This window comes from Orbicella faveolata, unplaced genomic scaffold (assembly GCF_042242905.1).
Source record: "Orbicella faveolata isolate gen_17 unplaced genomic scaffold, um_ofav_v1 contig_34, whole genome shotgun sequence".
NCBI classification, from domain to species: Eukaryota; Metazoa; Cnidaria; class Anthozoa; order Scleractinia; family Merulinidae; genus Orbicella; species Orbicella faveolata.
The window spans coordinates 17,864,395-17,881,179 of record NW_028301563.1 but is presented as its reverse complement, the minus strand read 5'-3'; the positions used below and the strand labels follow the sequence as shown (position 1 = coordinate 17,881,179).

General features: G+C 42.6%; 1 protein-coding gene and 3 pseudogenes across 1 annotated transcript; 1 reads left to right on the top strand and 3 right to left on the bottom strand.

The window, feature by feature from the left end:
- Positions 1–4,627: 4,627 nt before the first annotated feature.
- Positions 4,628–6,292, top strand: LOC110060544 (steroid 17-alpha-hydroxylase/17,20 lyase-like; annotated as a pseudogene).
- Positions 6,293–7,446: 1,154 nt separating this feature from the next.
- Positions 7,447–16,669, bottom strand: LOC149105085 (uncharacterized). Its single transcript, XM_089271786.1, has 2 exons — positions 14,895–16,669; positions 7,447–7,600 (listed from the first exon to the last, which is right to left on the bottom strand). The coding sequence occupies exons 1-2, from the start codon at positions 15,496–15,498 to the stop codon at positions 7,596–7,598; spliced, it is 609 nt and encodes a 202-aa protein (XP_089127912.1). The 5' UTR covers positions 15,499–16,669; the 3' UTR covers positions 7,447–7,595.
- LOC149105087 (uncharacterized) lies at positions 10,726–11,768 on the bottom strand (annotated as a pseudogene).
- On the bottom strand, positions 11,789–13,443 carry LOC149105086 (uncharacterized; annotated as a pseudogene).
- Positions 16,670–16,785: the final 116 nt, after the last annotated feature.

Below are 16,785 nucleotides of genomic sequence, written 5' to 3'. Positions count from 1 at the left end.
GGTTGTCGAAACGTCAGTCACCAACAACTTCTTTTCAGAACTACACTCACCCGGACGATCACACTATACGAACTACTGATACTCCTGGGTTCAAACCATTTACTGTATAACCAACCTTTATTTCATAACTTTTCACAAAATTTCTCGGAGTTAACGTGTATACATGCTTACTAGTGTATACTGAAGTGCAGTACGTGTATACTCGTATGCGGGTTTAACTGCATACTAGTAATAGAGATCGGTGAAACCTCTGCACACAACCGGTCAATTTCCTACCGTGCAAGCGCGAACGTAACTACTTCAGCATGCATGTGTCGTGCTTTGTCACGCGAAACGTTTATACGCAGTCAAATTTTTTCTAGTTGCATATTTTAAGTAAATCTTGCACTTGAATTGCGATTTTTCTACCGTTTATTTGTTAGAGAAACTACAGAAATTTCGTAAAGTTCCACAAAGTACTGAGCAACAAGAGGAACAGACGAATTAAACCAAAATTGGCGTCGTTGAAGACCACGCTGTCCAGTGACTGCTTTGCAAACTGCAAGCTAGCTTCAGCTAAACAAACCGATTTTGAGCAACTTTGAACTTAATAACCTGCCTATGAACCCTCCATTCGTGCTTCTTTGACAATGAATAACTTGTTATGGTGAGTTAATGAAAGATAAATGATACCCAGTTGTTCATCAGACAAAAGTTTTAGATTTGAAGCGTAACGAACCCATCATCCGTGCAGTGTTGCCTTGCTAATAGTTCTTTTGTAGCCAATCACAGGGCTTTAGATAGTTGTCAGCAGTCTCGTCAACGGACATCGTTTTGAATCCTCTCTGTCGCGCGTAAGTGAAAAACCGGTTAAAACTTGTCAAAAACCAGTATTTTTTTAAAATTTATTCGTACCTGGTTGTGGACGGCAGCTGATCAAACGATCAAGCGATTGCAGCAGAGGTTCCCTCTTGTCTCTCACCGAGCAGAAAAAGAAGGGAATCACTGTCTTGTGGGACATACTACATGGCTGCGGAGAGATACGAAATTTTTCTTCGAGAGTTAAAAACTGATATTTTTCCACATGACATTTTTCAACATTGTGTACAGTGAGCATCTGGATGGGGGTACCGTAATATACAACACAATACATGTACCATTTATTAGTTTCTCTCAAATGGGTATTTCGAATTGTATGTACAACTTATTGAAATTTATTAAAACCATTACTACGTATCAAGGCTCATAAATATAATAGTATTAGCAAAACAAGGTTAAAAACGGTTCAATGCAATATAAAAAATCGCATATATATATCGTGGCAGAAGTGTTTTCAGGTCTTCTCTAACAAGCTTATCTGATGGTCCAACTTATTCCAACGTTTTAAGGACGGTGCCTCCTAAATACAAAGGTTTTTGCGCCAGGGTAGGACCACGCGCAGAAAGTAGATCTTTCTAAAGGCTATTAGAATCCATAAAGAAAAATTGGTGTAGCGGCGCATTTTTTCGAGATAATTAGCCTTGAATCTCATCAAAAATGTTGACATCAGCATTTTCTGAAAACGGAAGTAAAGGACATCTCTTCACAGATTAACTTAGAATTCGCCTTTACATACAGAAAAGCAAATACATTTATCTTAAAACTGCGTGGTAAATGGTAACATAAAAACCATTTTTAGTATGTTTTTAATAACAAAATCGTTGCAACAGCGCTGTTAGCGTCTCTGACAACCTTCCTCTGGTTCAGCTAAAATACAGTCTAAATATCTTTCGCTCACAACCAGAAACTAATGACATGTTGAAGAAGCTCGCCACTTCCATTTCATAGCATAAAATGTAGTGGTAACCACGCGTTTTTTAAGTTATTGATCTTTTTTGAAAACTTTTACGATGCCCGTTACATTTTTTCCTGTCACCTCCCCAGTAAGTAAAACATTTACGTATCTCGCACTTGTTTTGCGCGCACTACGCCATCTGCAGGCACATGTTTATAGTTGGATTTCAGCATAATTTTCGACAGATAACAGCTGGTTTTTCAGCTGGAAGACGTTAACAGTTAATGGTTAGCGATATTCTGCATGCTATTCTGGTATTCCTGGTTTAAGTACAGGTTCATTAAACTTGATTTGGTCACAGTAAGAAAAGTTTGCGTTCATTTTAGTCGTGTACTTGGTAGCGTAGTTGATTGTGCAATGTCCATTGCAGCGCGCGCGTTGCGCTTAAAACATGACTTGCGTGATGCGCAGAACGTGTGCGCACCAACAAAAGTAGGCACCGTCCTTAAGGCACGACAGCAACTTTCTATACTTACTCAGATCAGGAGCCATAATCGGGGACGGAGACCGTAAGTGCGCACAATTTCTAGTATTGGGGCTGTCCCTATGATATGGGACAATTTTTCTATTTTTAGAACAAATTGCGCCATCCCGAACGGCACACGCGCGTACATGCTGCGAGGATTTTTGCCGATGTAGCGCGGGGAAATGGCGTCCGAAATTCCCGAAATGTTTGATGCTTTTGGCCCACAACTCAATACGTTCATGTCTGTTGGAATTTTACTTCAGCATTTTCGTCGTAAGCTGCTCCAGTTTGAGTGAGGTAAGACAGTGTCGAATTTAGTTATGTGTTGCTTTATATCACTGACCAAGTTGTGTTCCGCTGTTTCTTTTGCGAGAGCTCCACATTACTCCACTCTAAGTTTCACATACTGTATGTTGAAGATTAACAACTTTTCTAAAACACAGCAAAAAACTAGTTGAATATATTTGGATATAGCATTGTTTTAGGACTTCAAAGTTTCCCTTCTGTTGCCACACACTTGCGAGGATTTCGCCAGAGTCTATCTCGACCGAAAAGTAAAAAATAATAATAATAATAATTGCAAGTTTGAGTTTCGCCTGAATTGTAAGTAACGCTTGATGTTTTATCAACGCCCAATAAGTGACAATAAAATTTATTTCTGTAGATGCTGCTCAGTTTTGTTTGTCAGGTAAAAATCCAATAATTTCTCTGTTGTCGATGAATAAGAGTGCCCGCCGATGCGCGTTTTGTACAGTCAGTAAAACATGACAAATAATTGGACTTTCCCACTTTCGTGTGAAAACGTACATCGAACTCATATAATATCTCTAGTTTTTAAATATGCTTAAGGCTGATAAATGTTTGAGAACATATTAAAAGCTTAGCTGAAAATATGTGAATACAGCAGAAATAACCAGCTTTCTTTAATCAACTCGAATAGTCGCGGTACTTGAATAAAGATTTCGATTTTGTTGTTGCGTCAGACTTTCCTTTCAAAAACTTTTGCAAACTCACCAAACAAGCAGAAACAATAAGAAACCATGAAAAACAGGTTTTGGCTATGATTAAGCATTGTTTGAGAAACTCACAGGTTAACTCGATACCAGAGTAGAGAGTTTTCTTGTTATATTCTTAAGTCAGAACAAACGCAAAAGCGTACGCGTAAGCTTAAGCTTACAATTAGCGCGAGCAGATCTTATTCATTCACAGCGCGAAATTGAAGTCATGTTTTCGACCCTGTAAAACTCACCTTTTCCATTAACTCAGAGCATAAAACTACATAAAAGAACCCCGATTCTTATTCCCTGCCTTAATCCCTGCCATCGCTGTGAAAAATCTGCAAGAGAATCTCGCAACTCTCACCATTTGATCACGCAACGTGACAACATCCACTCGAGAGCCCCCGACATGTGCGTGGATCCGCGCGGATATATGACGTCAGGATGGTACAATTTGTTCTAAAAATAGAAAAATTGTCCCATATCATAGGTGCGCGCGGATCCCAAGACGTACGGTCTCCGTCCCCGATTATGGCCCCTACTCAGATAAACTTCGTGTAACGGCCTTGTGAAAATTCCATGAATTCGAAATCGCTTAGCAATATTCTACTAAGCTTAGAACTAAATCGTTTAGTCATCTGTGATCGTACTGCCTAAGACCAGTGAGAAAACGAGCGACGAGGTCCTGAACCATGCAGCTGGAGTTTCCTCCCGAGCCATCGAACGATACAATAGCTCAGCCACTGACTACAAGTGAATTTAATACTGTATAATTAAGAGCACAGATTTACCAAACAGACTACGTACTCTATTGATTTCGCACAAGGTAGAGAAGAGTGGGAACGCTAAAAATTCAATATGAATGTCAAATGCCAAACAAAAGTCAATTGATGTCTAAATCCTCGTAACTCTTTTCAGAAATCAAAATCCTCCCCAAATTGATTCTGTTGGGTAAGAAAGATTTTCTCAGTGTTGCTTCGTTCAAAAACGGATTGCGGATAAGTATTATCACGGCTTTGTCTGGACTAATCTGTTGCTGATATTGACAGAACTGACAATTCCACAAGAATTGCACATCAATTATCAGTTAAACTTGCCGCGACTTCTCGGCTATGAGTTAAATTTTCAAAACATTTTAATTTTTAGCTATCAGTAAACTTCTTCAATCTTAGCTACAGTATTAGTTAAACATCGCTTCATTTCTCAGCTGACACAGTTCAAATTTTGACCCTTTCCCAGGTACAAGTTCCCAGGTTCCCCATGCAGACTCATTACACTATATATTTGAGATTTTGAATCTCTATTTTCCATCCTAGGTACATTCGATGTACGAATAAAACGGAATCTATCATGCACTTAAACACTCCAGAGATACTTATTATGTCCGTTTTCCTTTGTTTCTGTTCAACCACAAAGCTTGAGAAAGAAGTATGGCACAGTGTATTCAATGAAGGTTGGCAGTTTTAAACTTGTGGTCGCTGACGATGCTGATTCTGTTAAGGAAGTTCTTGTTAAGAAGTCTGAAGTCTGAAGTCTGCTGATTATGCTGGACGGCCTCCATTTCACACCTACGTTTCTACCTCACTCCGTATGTTTTGTACAAGCACAAACAATAACTTCAAATAAACCATATAGGGAAATATAACAGCCCTGTACAAAAAGGAAAACATGCAATTATTAGGCTGATCTAAAGTTCTCGCATTTCGTGTTTTTCACGTCGTGCGTTTTTCACATCCTGGAGGTTAACTCACTAATTTATAATTACAGAACAACTGTTCCTCCTGAGATCATGCCTATGAAATTTTACAAAGATACACGGAAGAAGGCGGTGTTTATTCTTGTGATGTTGGGTCAGCTTTAAAATTGTGTTCCGGTGAACCTTTTTTCTTCTTACATTTTGTATTTAAGGCGGAAAGGATATCGCTTTTGGGAACTATGGCCCTGGCTGGATGTTCCATCGCAAGCTGTTCATGACTGCTGTACGAAAGTATACCTCTGATCGGAAGCTGATGGAAGAAAATATATTTCAGCAGGCAGCAAGAATGATGCTGTACTATGCAGACCAAAAGGGAAAGGATTTTGATCCTGCACAGAGTATTGACGAAAGTGTTACAAACGTGATTTGTCGAATCGCATTTGGAAAGCATTTAGATTCGTCCCATCCAGACTTACAAGAACTTCTGCACTTGCATAATGAGGCCACCTCAAACATTGAAACAAATGCGCAGGTGTTTGTTTTGGATTTCTTTCCAATAGCAAAGTACTTTCCATTCAACGGTTACCAATCAGACCAGAAAATGGCCGACAGACTCTTTGAAATTATTCGTCATCTATTAAAGATACAGAAGGAAGAGTTCGACCCTACAGCGGACAGCGAAAGCCTTACTGGAAGTCTCTTAAAGGAGAGAATTGCAGCTGAAAATGAGACTGGTGAGGAAAGCAAGTTACCTCTTTTATTAGATGACTGCATCGTCAACACCATGGAAGACATGTTCAGCGGTTTTCTGCCTATCAGTATCACCCTGCGTTGGACCATTGCATACCTGGTTCATCATCCCCAATGCCAAACAGAGATACAGGACCAGTTAGATGAAGTGGTTGGAAGGGACCGAATGCCTGGACTGGATGATCGTCGGCATCTTCCTCTAGTTCAGGCCACCATCATGGAAGTACTTCGACTAGCAAATGTTGCTGAGGCAGCTCTTTCTCATTACACGTTGAAGGACACCTCGCTTGCTGGATACCGTGTTCCAAAGGATACAGTAGTGTTCGTCAATTTGATGAACGTTCATCTAGATCCAAACTGCTGGGAGAATCCCAACTCGTTCAACCCTCACCGCCATATTGATGCTGATGGCCAGCTCATTACCACTGGTAACGAACAATGGTAATTTTCTGCCTTTCTCGGCAGGAGGCCGATTTTGTGCTGGTTTGGCACTGGCAAAGGTGAGACTATGTCGCCATCATTTGGGGGAAGAGGGGGTAGGGGAGAGCATCGACAAACCTGATGGCTAACTGCTAGTACCTAGCCCTATTGAGCCCTTATATAATTTGACAAACTGGGTCGCATTCTCTGCAGGCCCCTTCTCCAACCAGCAGTAACCAGCAGTTCTGGGATTTGTGGCACCCACTCTCAGCGTTAGGGAGGTACAATTGTCTAAATGTAAATGTTTCAGAAAAACGGTATGGCGGTGTGGGTGGGGTCAAGTGGCACATTCCACCAGAGCTTTTTCCGGTTTCTGTAGCCTCAAAACGACCAGAAGTATTTCTCCCACCTCCTTCCACCCCCCCCCCCCCCCCTCCCAAGAGGGTATGCTAGTGTACCGCAGGGCTACCCTTTAGCATTAAATTTGAAGGAACCTAGTTTTAATCCTGGTTGGGGAGAGGTACTGTGAAAGTAAAGTGCCTTGCTTAAGAGCACTACACAATGAACCTGGACAGGACTTTAACCCAAATAGCCTAACCTGACCATTATTCCACGACGCCGCTCGAGATGGTGAATGAATGAGAGTGAGTTGCGAGTTAAAACGACCTCTGTGCCATTGTGTGGTGTGTTCTTAGACGAGGTAATTTACCATGAGCGAGCTTTCTCTCTTCCTCGATCATCCTTAGAATTAGTGGTTACGGCAGGCGATGACTACTTGGTGGCTGCTTCCACTACGCATTTTTCATAATATTGTCAGTTAAAGAAGAGCGAGGTAGCCGATAAATTCACAGACCTGGTTGTTTTATGTTCAGGTTATATTTCTTTTTAAGCTTCATACCAGTTTGAGCTTCTTCGAAATGAACCAAAGTGCATGGGACACGTTACGTCCAGGACGCGAAAAAAACAATCAAAGTGCTCTATGAGCTAGCTCTTAAAATTCCCAGTGAAAGATGATCGATATGCGCCTACCGTTGCATAACAGGGAATTACTCTTTTCATAAAGAAAAGCATTGATGTTTCAACGTCGAGTTGCCTCCAGTCTTCTGCGTTTGTGGATTGTAGATCTAAGCTTTTATATTCCTTGTCGTCGGAGAAGAAGCGCAAAAGTTCGTGTCCTTTTACAAGTGCGAAATAAACGCCACGGAGGAAAAAAAGCCCCAAATCATTCGTTAAGGATTGGGCTGATGCATCAGCTGCTAGCAACAAAGGTTCCTACTTCGAACCGGTGAAGTTGCTTGCACTAGATGAGGACGATGCTGGACATTTTTTAGGATCCCTTTCTTGGGCTTTCACCCATTCCAAGCGGTAATGTTAACATCTCTATCGGTATGTCGAGGGTTCCCTTCATTTTGTTTACTGACAAATGCGCTTTTTCACTGTCTGCAGCATCTCCTAACCTGTACCGATAAAGAGAATGCGAATCCACATTAAGTTAAGGCATATTGACAATCGAAAAGAACAAACAGAAACAAAAATTATTTTCTGACTTACTAATCTACATTTAGGTGGGCGAGCGGTGGAATTCAGATCTTGCAGAGGATGTTTCATGCAGGAGGCAACATTCGAGACTCCCTGGTAATTGATACGAGCTCCATCGTTTATTAAAGTAAAACGATCCTTCACTTTTTGATAAACGTGTCATCATTTTCGCACTTTGTTGTGTATTTGTCCCATTCCAGGGGAATATCGGCCCAAAGTATATTTACCTTCGTAGTTCGAAATGAAAATTAAAGCGAGTGGAGCCCATGCACATTTTGACTCGTTTTCGGCCAGTTTTTAACGTTTGTCGCTAAAATTTGGAGAGGATGCTGCTCGATAATGAGGCAAAAAAAAAAAAAAAAAAAAAAAAAAAAACGTGTAGGGGAATGTCTTTTTTTTTTTTTTTCCAGATTTGCTTCTTTCAATAGTTATGACAATTATAGTGAACGGAATGTAGGTTTATGAAACCAGACAGGTAATCAAAATTTTCCGATTCTTTTTTTTTTTTTTTTTTTTTTTTAGAAAAAGGTGTCAAGAAGACATAACGATATTGATCACTCCTGCTTATGCAAATCCGACCGGTAACCGTGAACGTGATTAGTGGACCTCTATCCTGGGAAATTGTGTAGTGTGTTCAAAAAAACATTAGAAAGATTTTTCAAGGATATATCTTCGTAATCTCAAAATGTTTTATATACTTTACTGGGTTTTCATCAAACGTCCGACCGTAAAGCGGCGCCAACGAGTGATGATTATTTGGGTCTATTGATACCTTAAGATAAAATTCTCTCAAGGTAATTTATCTGGAGGGAAAACCGTAAAACCGTGCACACTTCTAAATTTCAGTGTCCCTCAGGAAACTGTCAACAAGTCAAGTTTCCCTGGGGTAAAAAACAACCGTAGTGTGACCACACAGCTATTACCAGCTCAAATATTCCGAAGATACGAGGAAAAGTAGCATTTGTTTCCTGGTGCACAATATACAATTCTTACCTACATGTTCATTGACTTCATTCTCTCTCTGAATATAGGTGGGGTTGTTCCTTTTCTTGTCGTGGATGCTGCACAAGTTCACATTTTTACCGTCGATAGAAGGCAGCCTTCCGGATCTCAAAGGAGTCAACGGCTTCTTTCAGTTTCCGGCTCCTTACCAAATTAGAGTTGAAAACCGGATCAAATAAGATGAAAGCTGGATAGCACTGTTACAATTAGAAGCTATACGTTTAGAAAATAAGTGTTTACACGCTTTATACATAAAGTCGATTAGTCCCTTAGCTGTTGCTGTTATTTGAGATGTAATAGCCTCTGTCGCAACCGCCCTCCCCAAACGAAAGAATCGGGAGGGCGGCTCTGACACAGGCTAAATTGTGTGAGCGGCTAGAGAGACAGTAGCGAATGCTGAGTTCGAACAAAATCCCAGAATTTCTACGGGACCACATCGAATTGTAGTCATTAGATCGGGAAGGGGTCATAGATTTTATTCTTAGAACTTTTTCGAAGAACTTTGTTAGAAAACTTTGTCTTAGACGTTAGTTCACTGAAGCGACCAAACCGGGTGAGTGTGTCATAAGAATTTTTGTTGTTTTTGCTGTTTGTCTCGTTGGATCGTACATCATATAAACAAAAGTCTTCAACATTTGTTGAAGTGCAAAGCAGGGTGAAAATGTTGGCTAATTGGAGAGAGTATATAAATAAGTAAATATTTTATTAACATTTCGATGTGCTGTAGCGGTGTCTATTTTTACTCGCCGATCATTTGTATTTTGACTCACCCAACGTGCTCGCCAAAATCCTGCGTAACTCGTGAAAATATACATAGGTTATTGACCAATCGTGAGGTAAAGATGGCTGATATTGGCGAAGTTCTTTTTTCGCGTGTTTACGGACCATAGCGGAGTTGAGGTCTATAAATACGAAAAAAAGAAAAATTAACGAGGCCAATATCCAGCCATCTTGACAGAACAAGCTCGGTCAATAAAGGTTTTACAATATGAAAAAAACACCATTTTCTTGTGGTACAGAGCGAGTAAACCAGAGCTGGTAAGAGAGTGCCATCTTGCCCGCTCGAGTATCCAATCACAGCGCAGGATTCGGTTCCTCTTACCGCTCCCGGATCAACTCATGAATTAAGATGTGATACTAGCAACACTATAATAAAATATATGAAATGTACGGGTATCTCTAGTTACTTGTATGTTGGTTAATGAGGCCCTGCTGGTGTGCAATTCAGTATAAATTATTAAAGCCACACCCACAAAGGGGGAGGGGCAGATCTAACAGTAGCAGCAAGGATATTTATATGGGTAACAACATTGCAACCCCCCTCCCCTTTGCTGGGTAGATACAGGAGACAGAAACAAAACACTGATTATGGTGGCAAACATGGGTGGCAGGGAAGACAGAGCCTATCTCCCCTAGAGTAGCGGCGTCTCTAGGGGAACCTATGTTACTAAGGGGACCAGAAGAGGGGTGCCCTTCTGGGAGGACAATAGGTCAGATGGTACGATGGCACCATCCTGGAGAGATCCGGACCTATTTCCTTAGAAGTAACATAGGATGGACCAGAAGAGGGGGTGCCCCTCTGGGAGGACAATAGGTCAGATGGTACAATGACACCATCCTGGAAAGATCCGGACCTATTTCCAAGGGTGGCCATAGCACTTACTGTGGAGCAAAGTGCAGCCTAGCTTGCACTTCCCTGCCACGATTGTGTGAGCCCACTGCAAGCCCGAGAGGGGGAGGGGGTGAACACAATCACCCCACAGGAAAGAAAAACAAAGCAGACCTCCATACTAGTAGGAGGTCTGCCACCTACAGTGATATACAAGAAGCATGGTTCTCAATGAATAATACTAACTAGATTCACAAAGTTATAAATCAATAGATAATGGAATTAACTTAAATGATTGACCCTTTCAGCCCTGGGTGTAAGCAGGATTGAAAATAATGTGAGTGTTGCTGCTTGATAGGCAGTAAAGGACAAGAAATTGTGCTAAATAAAAATAAGGCCTGTTGGGAATCAATCTCTTTCGACCGACTAGCGTTAGTAAATGGGGTAAGCCAGTGGGGAGAATTTGCATGTTGATAATAGGGCTGAAACGGTCCAAGCAGATCCTACAGTAGACCTAAAAACAACATTAGAATTATCCATGACTAATTTCTTAGGGATAGCTAATAGTGTTTCTTGAGGAGTTCTGATGTAGCGTTCATAACAGTCTGAGCTCCAGCAGCCCAGTACCTTGATAAGCCACGAAAGGACCCCTGCTGCGGCTGCAGTGGTAGCTGCATCAATGCAGAAACTGTGTGTGAAATAATGATCAGCAGGTAGGCCACAACCTTGCAATACAGAACGTAGCTCCTTAGTCAGGGAGGCATGGGAGAGCCACTCGCCATTGGTGAAGGTAAACAAAGGGCCTGTAGCAGCTGGTTTACATTGTAGCAGTAGTCTCTCATAGCCATCACAGAACAGATAGAGGTGGTGGACCTTGCTATGGTTAAGATACAGCCTTTGCGAAAAGGGTCAGTTTTGGATTGCTTAATGGAAACAAGCATGTGGTTGGGGGATTCAATGTTAGGGATAAAGGTAATATCCCTTAGACAAAGATGGACAGTAGGGTCAAAACTACTGCTATTACAAGTAAATTCACTTGCGCGTAGAAAACCAAAAAAGGCTAGGGTGAAGGCAGCCCACAGCATTATATGGTCTACATTGTAACTTTGGGGAGGCTGGAAATAATTGTAAATTGAAATCAAAATTTGAATAGTTATGGGGTGGCGAGTTAATTTGGGAGGCATCTGGAACCGTTTGATGCCAGTGAGGATCTTTTGCAGGCAATACATTTTTGATAATTTTAATGGAAAGTTATGTTGCCTATGGAGATCTTGAACTGCAAACAGGTAAAGTTTGATTGTATTATAGCATATGGTTTTGGCCAGGTGGGCAGCGAAATAAATTAAGGTGATTTCGGATGCCGGGAGAAGAGGGCAAGAGGGACTAATGATACTTTGTAGGAGGCAAAAGGAAATAAAATGATTCTGACCGACACCATAGTCTCGATGGGTATTAGAGGCCAGTGAGACACCAAAGTAGTGGTAGACAGATGCTGTTAAATGGCCATTGCTGATGGAGGGATGGTACAGGGGGTGGGTGAGGCATTGGGAGCCATAGAGTGGAAGCGATCCATCTGAAAACAGGACAGAGAGTCAGCTATAGAGTTGTCCAGCCCTGGGATATGTTTGGCAGTGAAGGTAAAGTTATGTACTAGGGTCAAAATGGTAATGGTGCGGACCAGATCCATGATCCTGGATGACTTGGAACGTTTTGAATTAATGATGGTAACAACAGGGAGGTTCTCACACCAGAAACAAATACGTTTACCCGACCAGTGGGGAACCCAGAGAAAGCAGGCAATATAAATAGCAAAAAGTTCCTGCCAGTCAATGCTGATCCCAGTAACAGGGTTAAGGCAGTGCTGAGGGAGCCAATGACTTTGAAACCATAACCCACCATATCATACCCACCATAACCGAGAGACTCAGAGGCATCAGTAAATAACTGGAGATCTGGGGAGGAGAGAACAGTATCCCCCAAGAAGAATCTAAACCAGGGCTCGAAATTAACTTTTTCATTCGGGAGTCAGCTGGCGACTAACGGAAACATTTTGGTCGCCAGATCGTAAAGTTTGGTCGCCAACTTACACGTATTTTATATATAACTTGCACAAGAACACGATTTCATACGTTACTTTGCATGCAAGAAAAGTCACGATTGAAGAGCGAAAACAATTAGAAACAACACGAGTAACAATTAGTTTTAAAGCTACAGTTGTTCTCAGGTGATATGTCTCTGGTCCGAAGGTGATGGTTGTCTCCTTAGTCATTTTAAATGAAGCGAAGCATAATACGTTTTAAGTCCGTGGTTTGCATTGTGAGACAAACATGGGTCCTTGCGTATTTTCCCGTTGCTACTTCTTCAAAATGCCGTTCTTTATTTTGTCTTAAGTTTGGATTAACCTTTTGGCTGAATTTTCATTCCCCGCACGTAAAAACACACGTAATTCCTTCAACCGATTGGTATCTGCAGCCATTTTCGCGGCAAACGAAAAGCACAGGGTGTAGAAGTGCGCCTGCGATCCCAGTTTCGGAAGAAGCCGCTGACACAATATGGCGCACCGTGAACGAGTATCGACGTGTCGAAATGCATTCAATTTTTTCGATTATCTTGTAATAATCAGACATTGTTTTACTGGGGACGGAAAGGCGATTTCCTAATATAAAGATTTAAAACAAAAGTTGTGTCGTGGTTTTCTTTAGTTATCGGACAAAACGCGAGTCGCCAGCTGGCGACCAGTTCTGAAAATTTAGTCGCCAGGGTTCAATTTTTGGTCGCATTGGCGACCAGTGAGTCGCAATTTCGAGCCCTGTAACCCCATTCCAGTGGTCAAGAAAGGTCAGCCACATGGAAACGTCCTTGCGGAATTCTGTATTAAGTTTGATGTGTCATCTGGAGTTAAAAATACCCTTGGTTAAACTAACACTGTGCTGCAGAAAAGCTCGGCTTGGGACCACAACTCTGCAGGCAAACTGAAGGGTACCAATCAGGGACTGAAGTTCTTTCAGGGTAGCAGATTTCTTACAAGACCACTCATGCAAGGCCTCTTTGGTCCTGGTTAGCTTGTCTAGTGGGAGGCGGGCTTCCATTTTGTTGGAATCCAGGAGAACACCCATGAACTCCAGGGATGTGGTGGGAGGGAAGGTTTTACCCAGGGCGACAGGGATAACGAGCTCTGTAAACGGACAAAGGATGTTACAGAGAACTGTGAGGCAGTTAGACCGGGGTGGCTTGGTAACAAAAAAGAAGTCATCCAGGATATGGATGACATTAGGAATACCCAGTTTGGTCTTGATAACCCATTCAAGTTTGCGGGAAAATCGGTCAAAGAGGTAAGGAGCACTCCGCAAGCCGAAGGGGAGAACGGTGTCGAAGTAGTACATGCCCCTCCATTTCATGCCTAAGACTTCCCAGTCTGACGGGTGGACGGGGATGTTGCGGAAGGCAGACTTGATGTCTAGCTTAGACATAAAACACCCCTGACCAAGTTTCTGGATGATTGAGATGGCATTATCAACTGTAATATAATGTAATGAATAATCACTGGGGCTGATATGAGCGTTGACACCTGTGGAGTGATGTTTGGGATATGACAGGTGGAAAATTGTACGCCAATCAGAGGAGTGTTTCTTTGGAACAACCCCAATGGGATAAACCTGGAAGTTGGGGAAAGGGGGGGAGATGAAAGGGCCAGCTGTGTGGCCCAATTGCACCTCTTTCAGAATATTCTTGCTGATTTTGGAGGGGTTATCCCTGGCAGACAGGAGGTTAGAATATTCTTTGGGGGTCCGTGGACCTTGATAACCAATTCTAAACCCTTGAGTGAGACCAGTAAGAAGATTGTCAATGGAGTCGCGGTCAGGATGATCATGCAGGTACGAGGAAAGCTGAGGGATATTAATGGGAGTGGAAGGGGACAACTTTGACAGATAATCAGGTACGGCTTCGGGAGGAATGGCTAGAGCGGCTAGCTGACTTTGGCTGGGATCCTGAGTGGGACGAATCAAGGTGGTCCTTTCCAGGGTGGGCTGCTGAGCATCCAGGTTTGTTGCACTGGTGTCTGTAGGGGCAGGGGGTGCGGGCACAGGGGACCCCTTTGTTGAAATTGTAGCACAGGTCAGCATGTTTTGGGCCGGGAGAGTCCTTGGACCTGGGAGAGAGGAGGCAAGCATCCGTAAAGTGGTCGCTACTGCTACAGGACTTACAAAGGATGGACTTTGGTAAGCCCGTAAACGTATCCAAGTAAAGCTGGACATCACGCTCCCCCCATTTCTTTGAGAGGTTGTGGGAGGCCCGGCGCCTAAATTCTACGTCATAGACGTACCAAGCCATACCCGGGAATTTTCTCGCTGATTCACGGATCAGCTGCTGGTAGGAGATTAAGTCAACCCCGTGGGAAGGGTAGGAATACAGAATGGCGGAGGAGTATATGGCGAAAGCATCGAGCCAACGATCGATGCTAGTGATTTTAGTGCGTTGGGCGGGAGATGGCAGGGGGATAGTAAGGCCCTCGTTCCCTACCTGGAGCTTTAAGTCGGAATTTACTCGATCGCGTAAGAGGGAGGAAAAAGGGAGAAGCCTAGCAAGGTCTACGTACTCACCGTTTGTGATGGCCGCTATCTGGCTGTTAAAAAGGTGGCTGGCCACCGACGGAAGCCTGTAGTTCATGTGGATGGAGGCGACCTCTTCCGGATTGCCGAGGTCTAAAGCAGCAGGTCCGCCATCTTGTCCGCCATTGAAAGACCGTGCAGGAGGAAGAGTGGGGACGACTGATGGCTTGTGGACTGGAACGAGATTTGTAGCGCCTGTCAGTGTTGGTTGAGTTGGCGAGGCTTGAGCCGGTTCTATTTCAGGCGGGATGGCCGGTCCACTTGTGGAGCTGGAGTTTAAATTGGCCAGTTTGGCTTCCACTATGGAGGTTATCATCGCCGATAACTGTTCGGGAACCTGCGGCGCAGTATTCGTAGCCGGAGAGTCGCTTTCTCGGAGGCGAGTGATCAGGACGCGACGCGGACCGGTTTGGTTTGGGTGGCGTTGCGACAGCATAAAACGGAGAGTCTCCGTGGGCATGGCTGTATAGTTAATAGTCAGATTGTTGCCTGACATGATTTGCGATTGTCCGGCGCCAGACGTTGGACGACCGGGTCCGGTTTGGTTTGCAGCGGCTTGAGAACGGTTGCTGCGAGTTTTATGGGATTTAGGCATCGTAGCTGAAAGATTTTACGCCACAAAAGCCGGCAGAGAAAGCGTCGAACGGCCTAGCTTGAATACTAGCTCACAACTGGGACAGGCTCAGAAAACAATGGGATTTTACTAACTGGGCATTGAGGGAGTTGGGAGGGGTATAGCTTGCTGAAATCAAATGAGAGCATGGTGGAAAATCACTGGGAGCTTTGTCGTATGATTTCCCATATGGTAAAACTATCGGGTTGCATTGGACATTGACCTAAGGTTATATCACAATGCCTAATAGGGGGAAGATAACAGAACTGGTGACAACCTTAGATGACAGCTATGATGTAGACTACAAAGCTCATTAACCACAGTTTAAATGCTTAAACTTCTAATTGTATGACAATCGTATGTATTTTTATGTACTATGTTTTGACCTTTTCTTATGTGCTACTTGTAGTAAGGTTATGACTATTACGTCTTTTACTCATATTTAAACAGTTGTTGTGTCGTTGTAAGTGGTCCCTTTTCTTATAATTTTCGAAAGAAAACCCACTTTCTTTCCTCGTTTATTGATCTATTTGATTTTGTTTTCCGCGTTATTATATTTTACTACCTTGACGAGAAAAATAAATCTCAAATTGCTGACCGTCCAGAGATCCTTCGTGCGGAAAAAAATAAATGGAAATCGAATAAACCGTTTTCACGTGACGTCATCGTGTCTAAAATCCAAAACTAAAGAGCCATTTCTAACTGTTTTAACGGACCAAACTTTCCCAATAACCATAAACTGCAAAAAACTCGTTACACGACAAGTTCCCGTCGTACATCCATTTTACTCGATAGGCTATGTTCAGGTCTCAGCTTTTACCAAGGCTCGCTTTAACCCTTTGGGAACGAGATTTTCACCAAAAAAGATACCGTTTTTAACCGTTTAATCAGCTTTTCTGGCTGCCGTGACGCTAAATGGGCCTAGGTTTTGCTAAAATAGCTATGTTTTACCACAAAGATAGATTTTCCGAAAGATTAGGTACAAAAATGTGCAATATTTCAATTCGGTGCATGCGCATAAGCCAAATTTTGGACCGACCGTTGTACGGAAAGGTCCATCCTAACTCTACTATCTGTTTATCACGAATATCTGGTGACTTTAAATTGATGACGTCAAGTGGTACAAATAGCACGACCATTAATTACGCGTATACGCGTGGTTAGGGCTCAAAAGGTTAAGAAAGATGCTAAGGGTAATTCCGAAATGGCCTATTGTCACATATGAAATTCCAGGTGACCGACTTTGCTAATTTCCATAATCAATATAAC

What these genes read in the sequence shown, in the direction of transcription:
- LOC149105085 (XM_089271786.1), bottom strand. Translation starts at nt 15,498, where the DNA reads ATGCCTAAATCCCATAAAACTCGCAGCAACCGTTCTCAAGCCGCTGCA.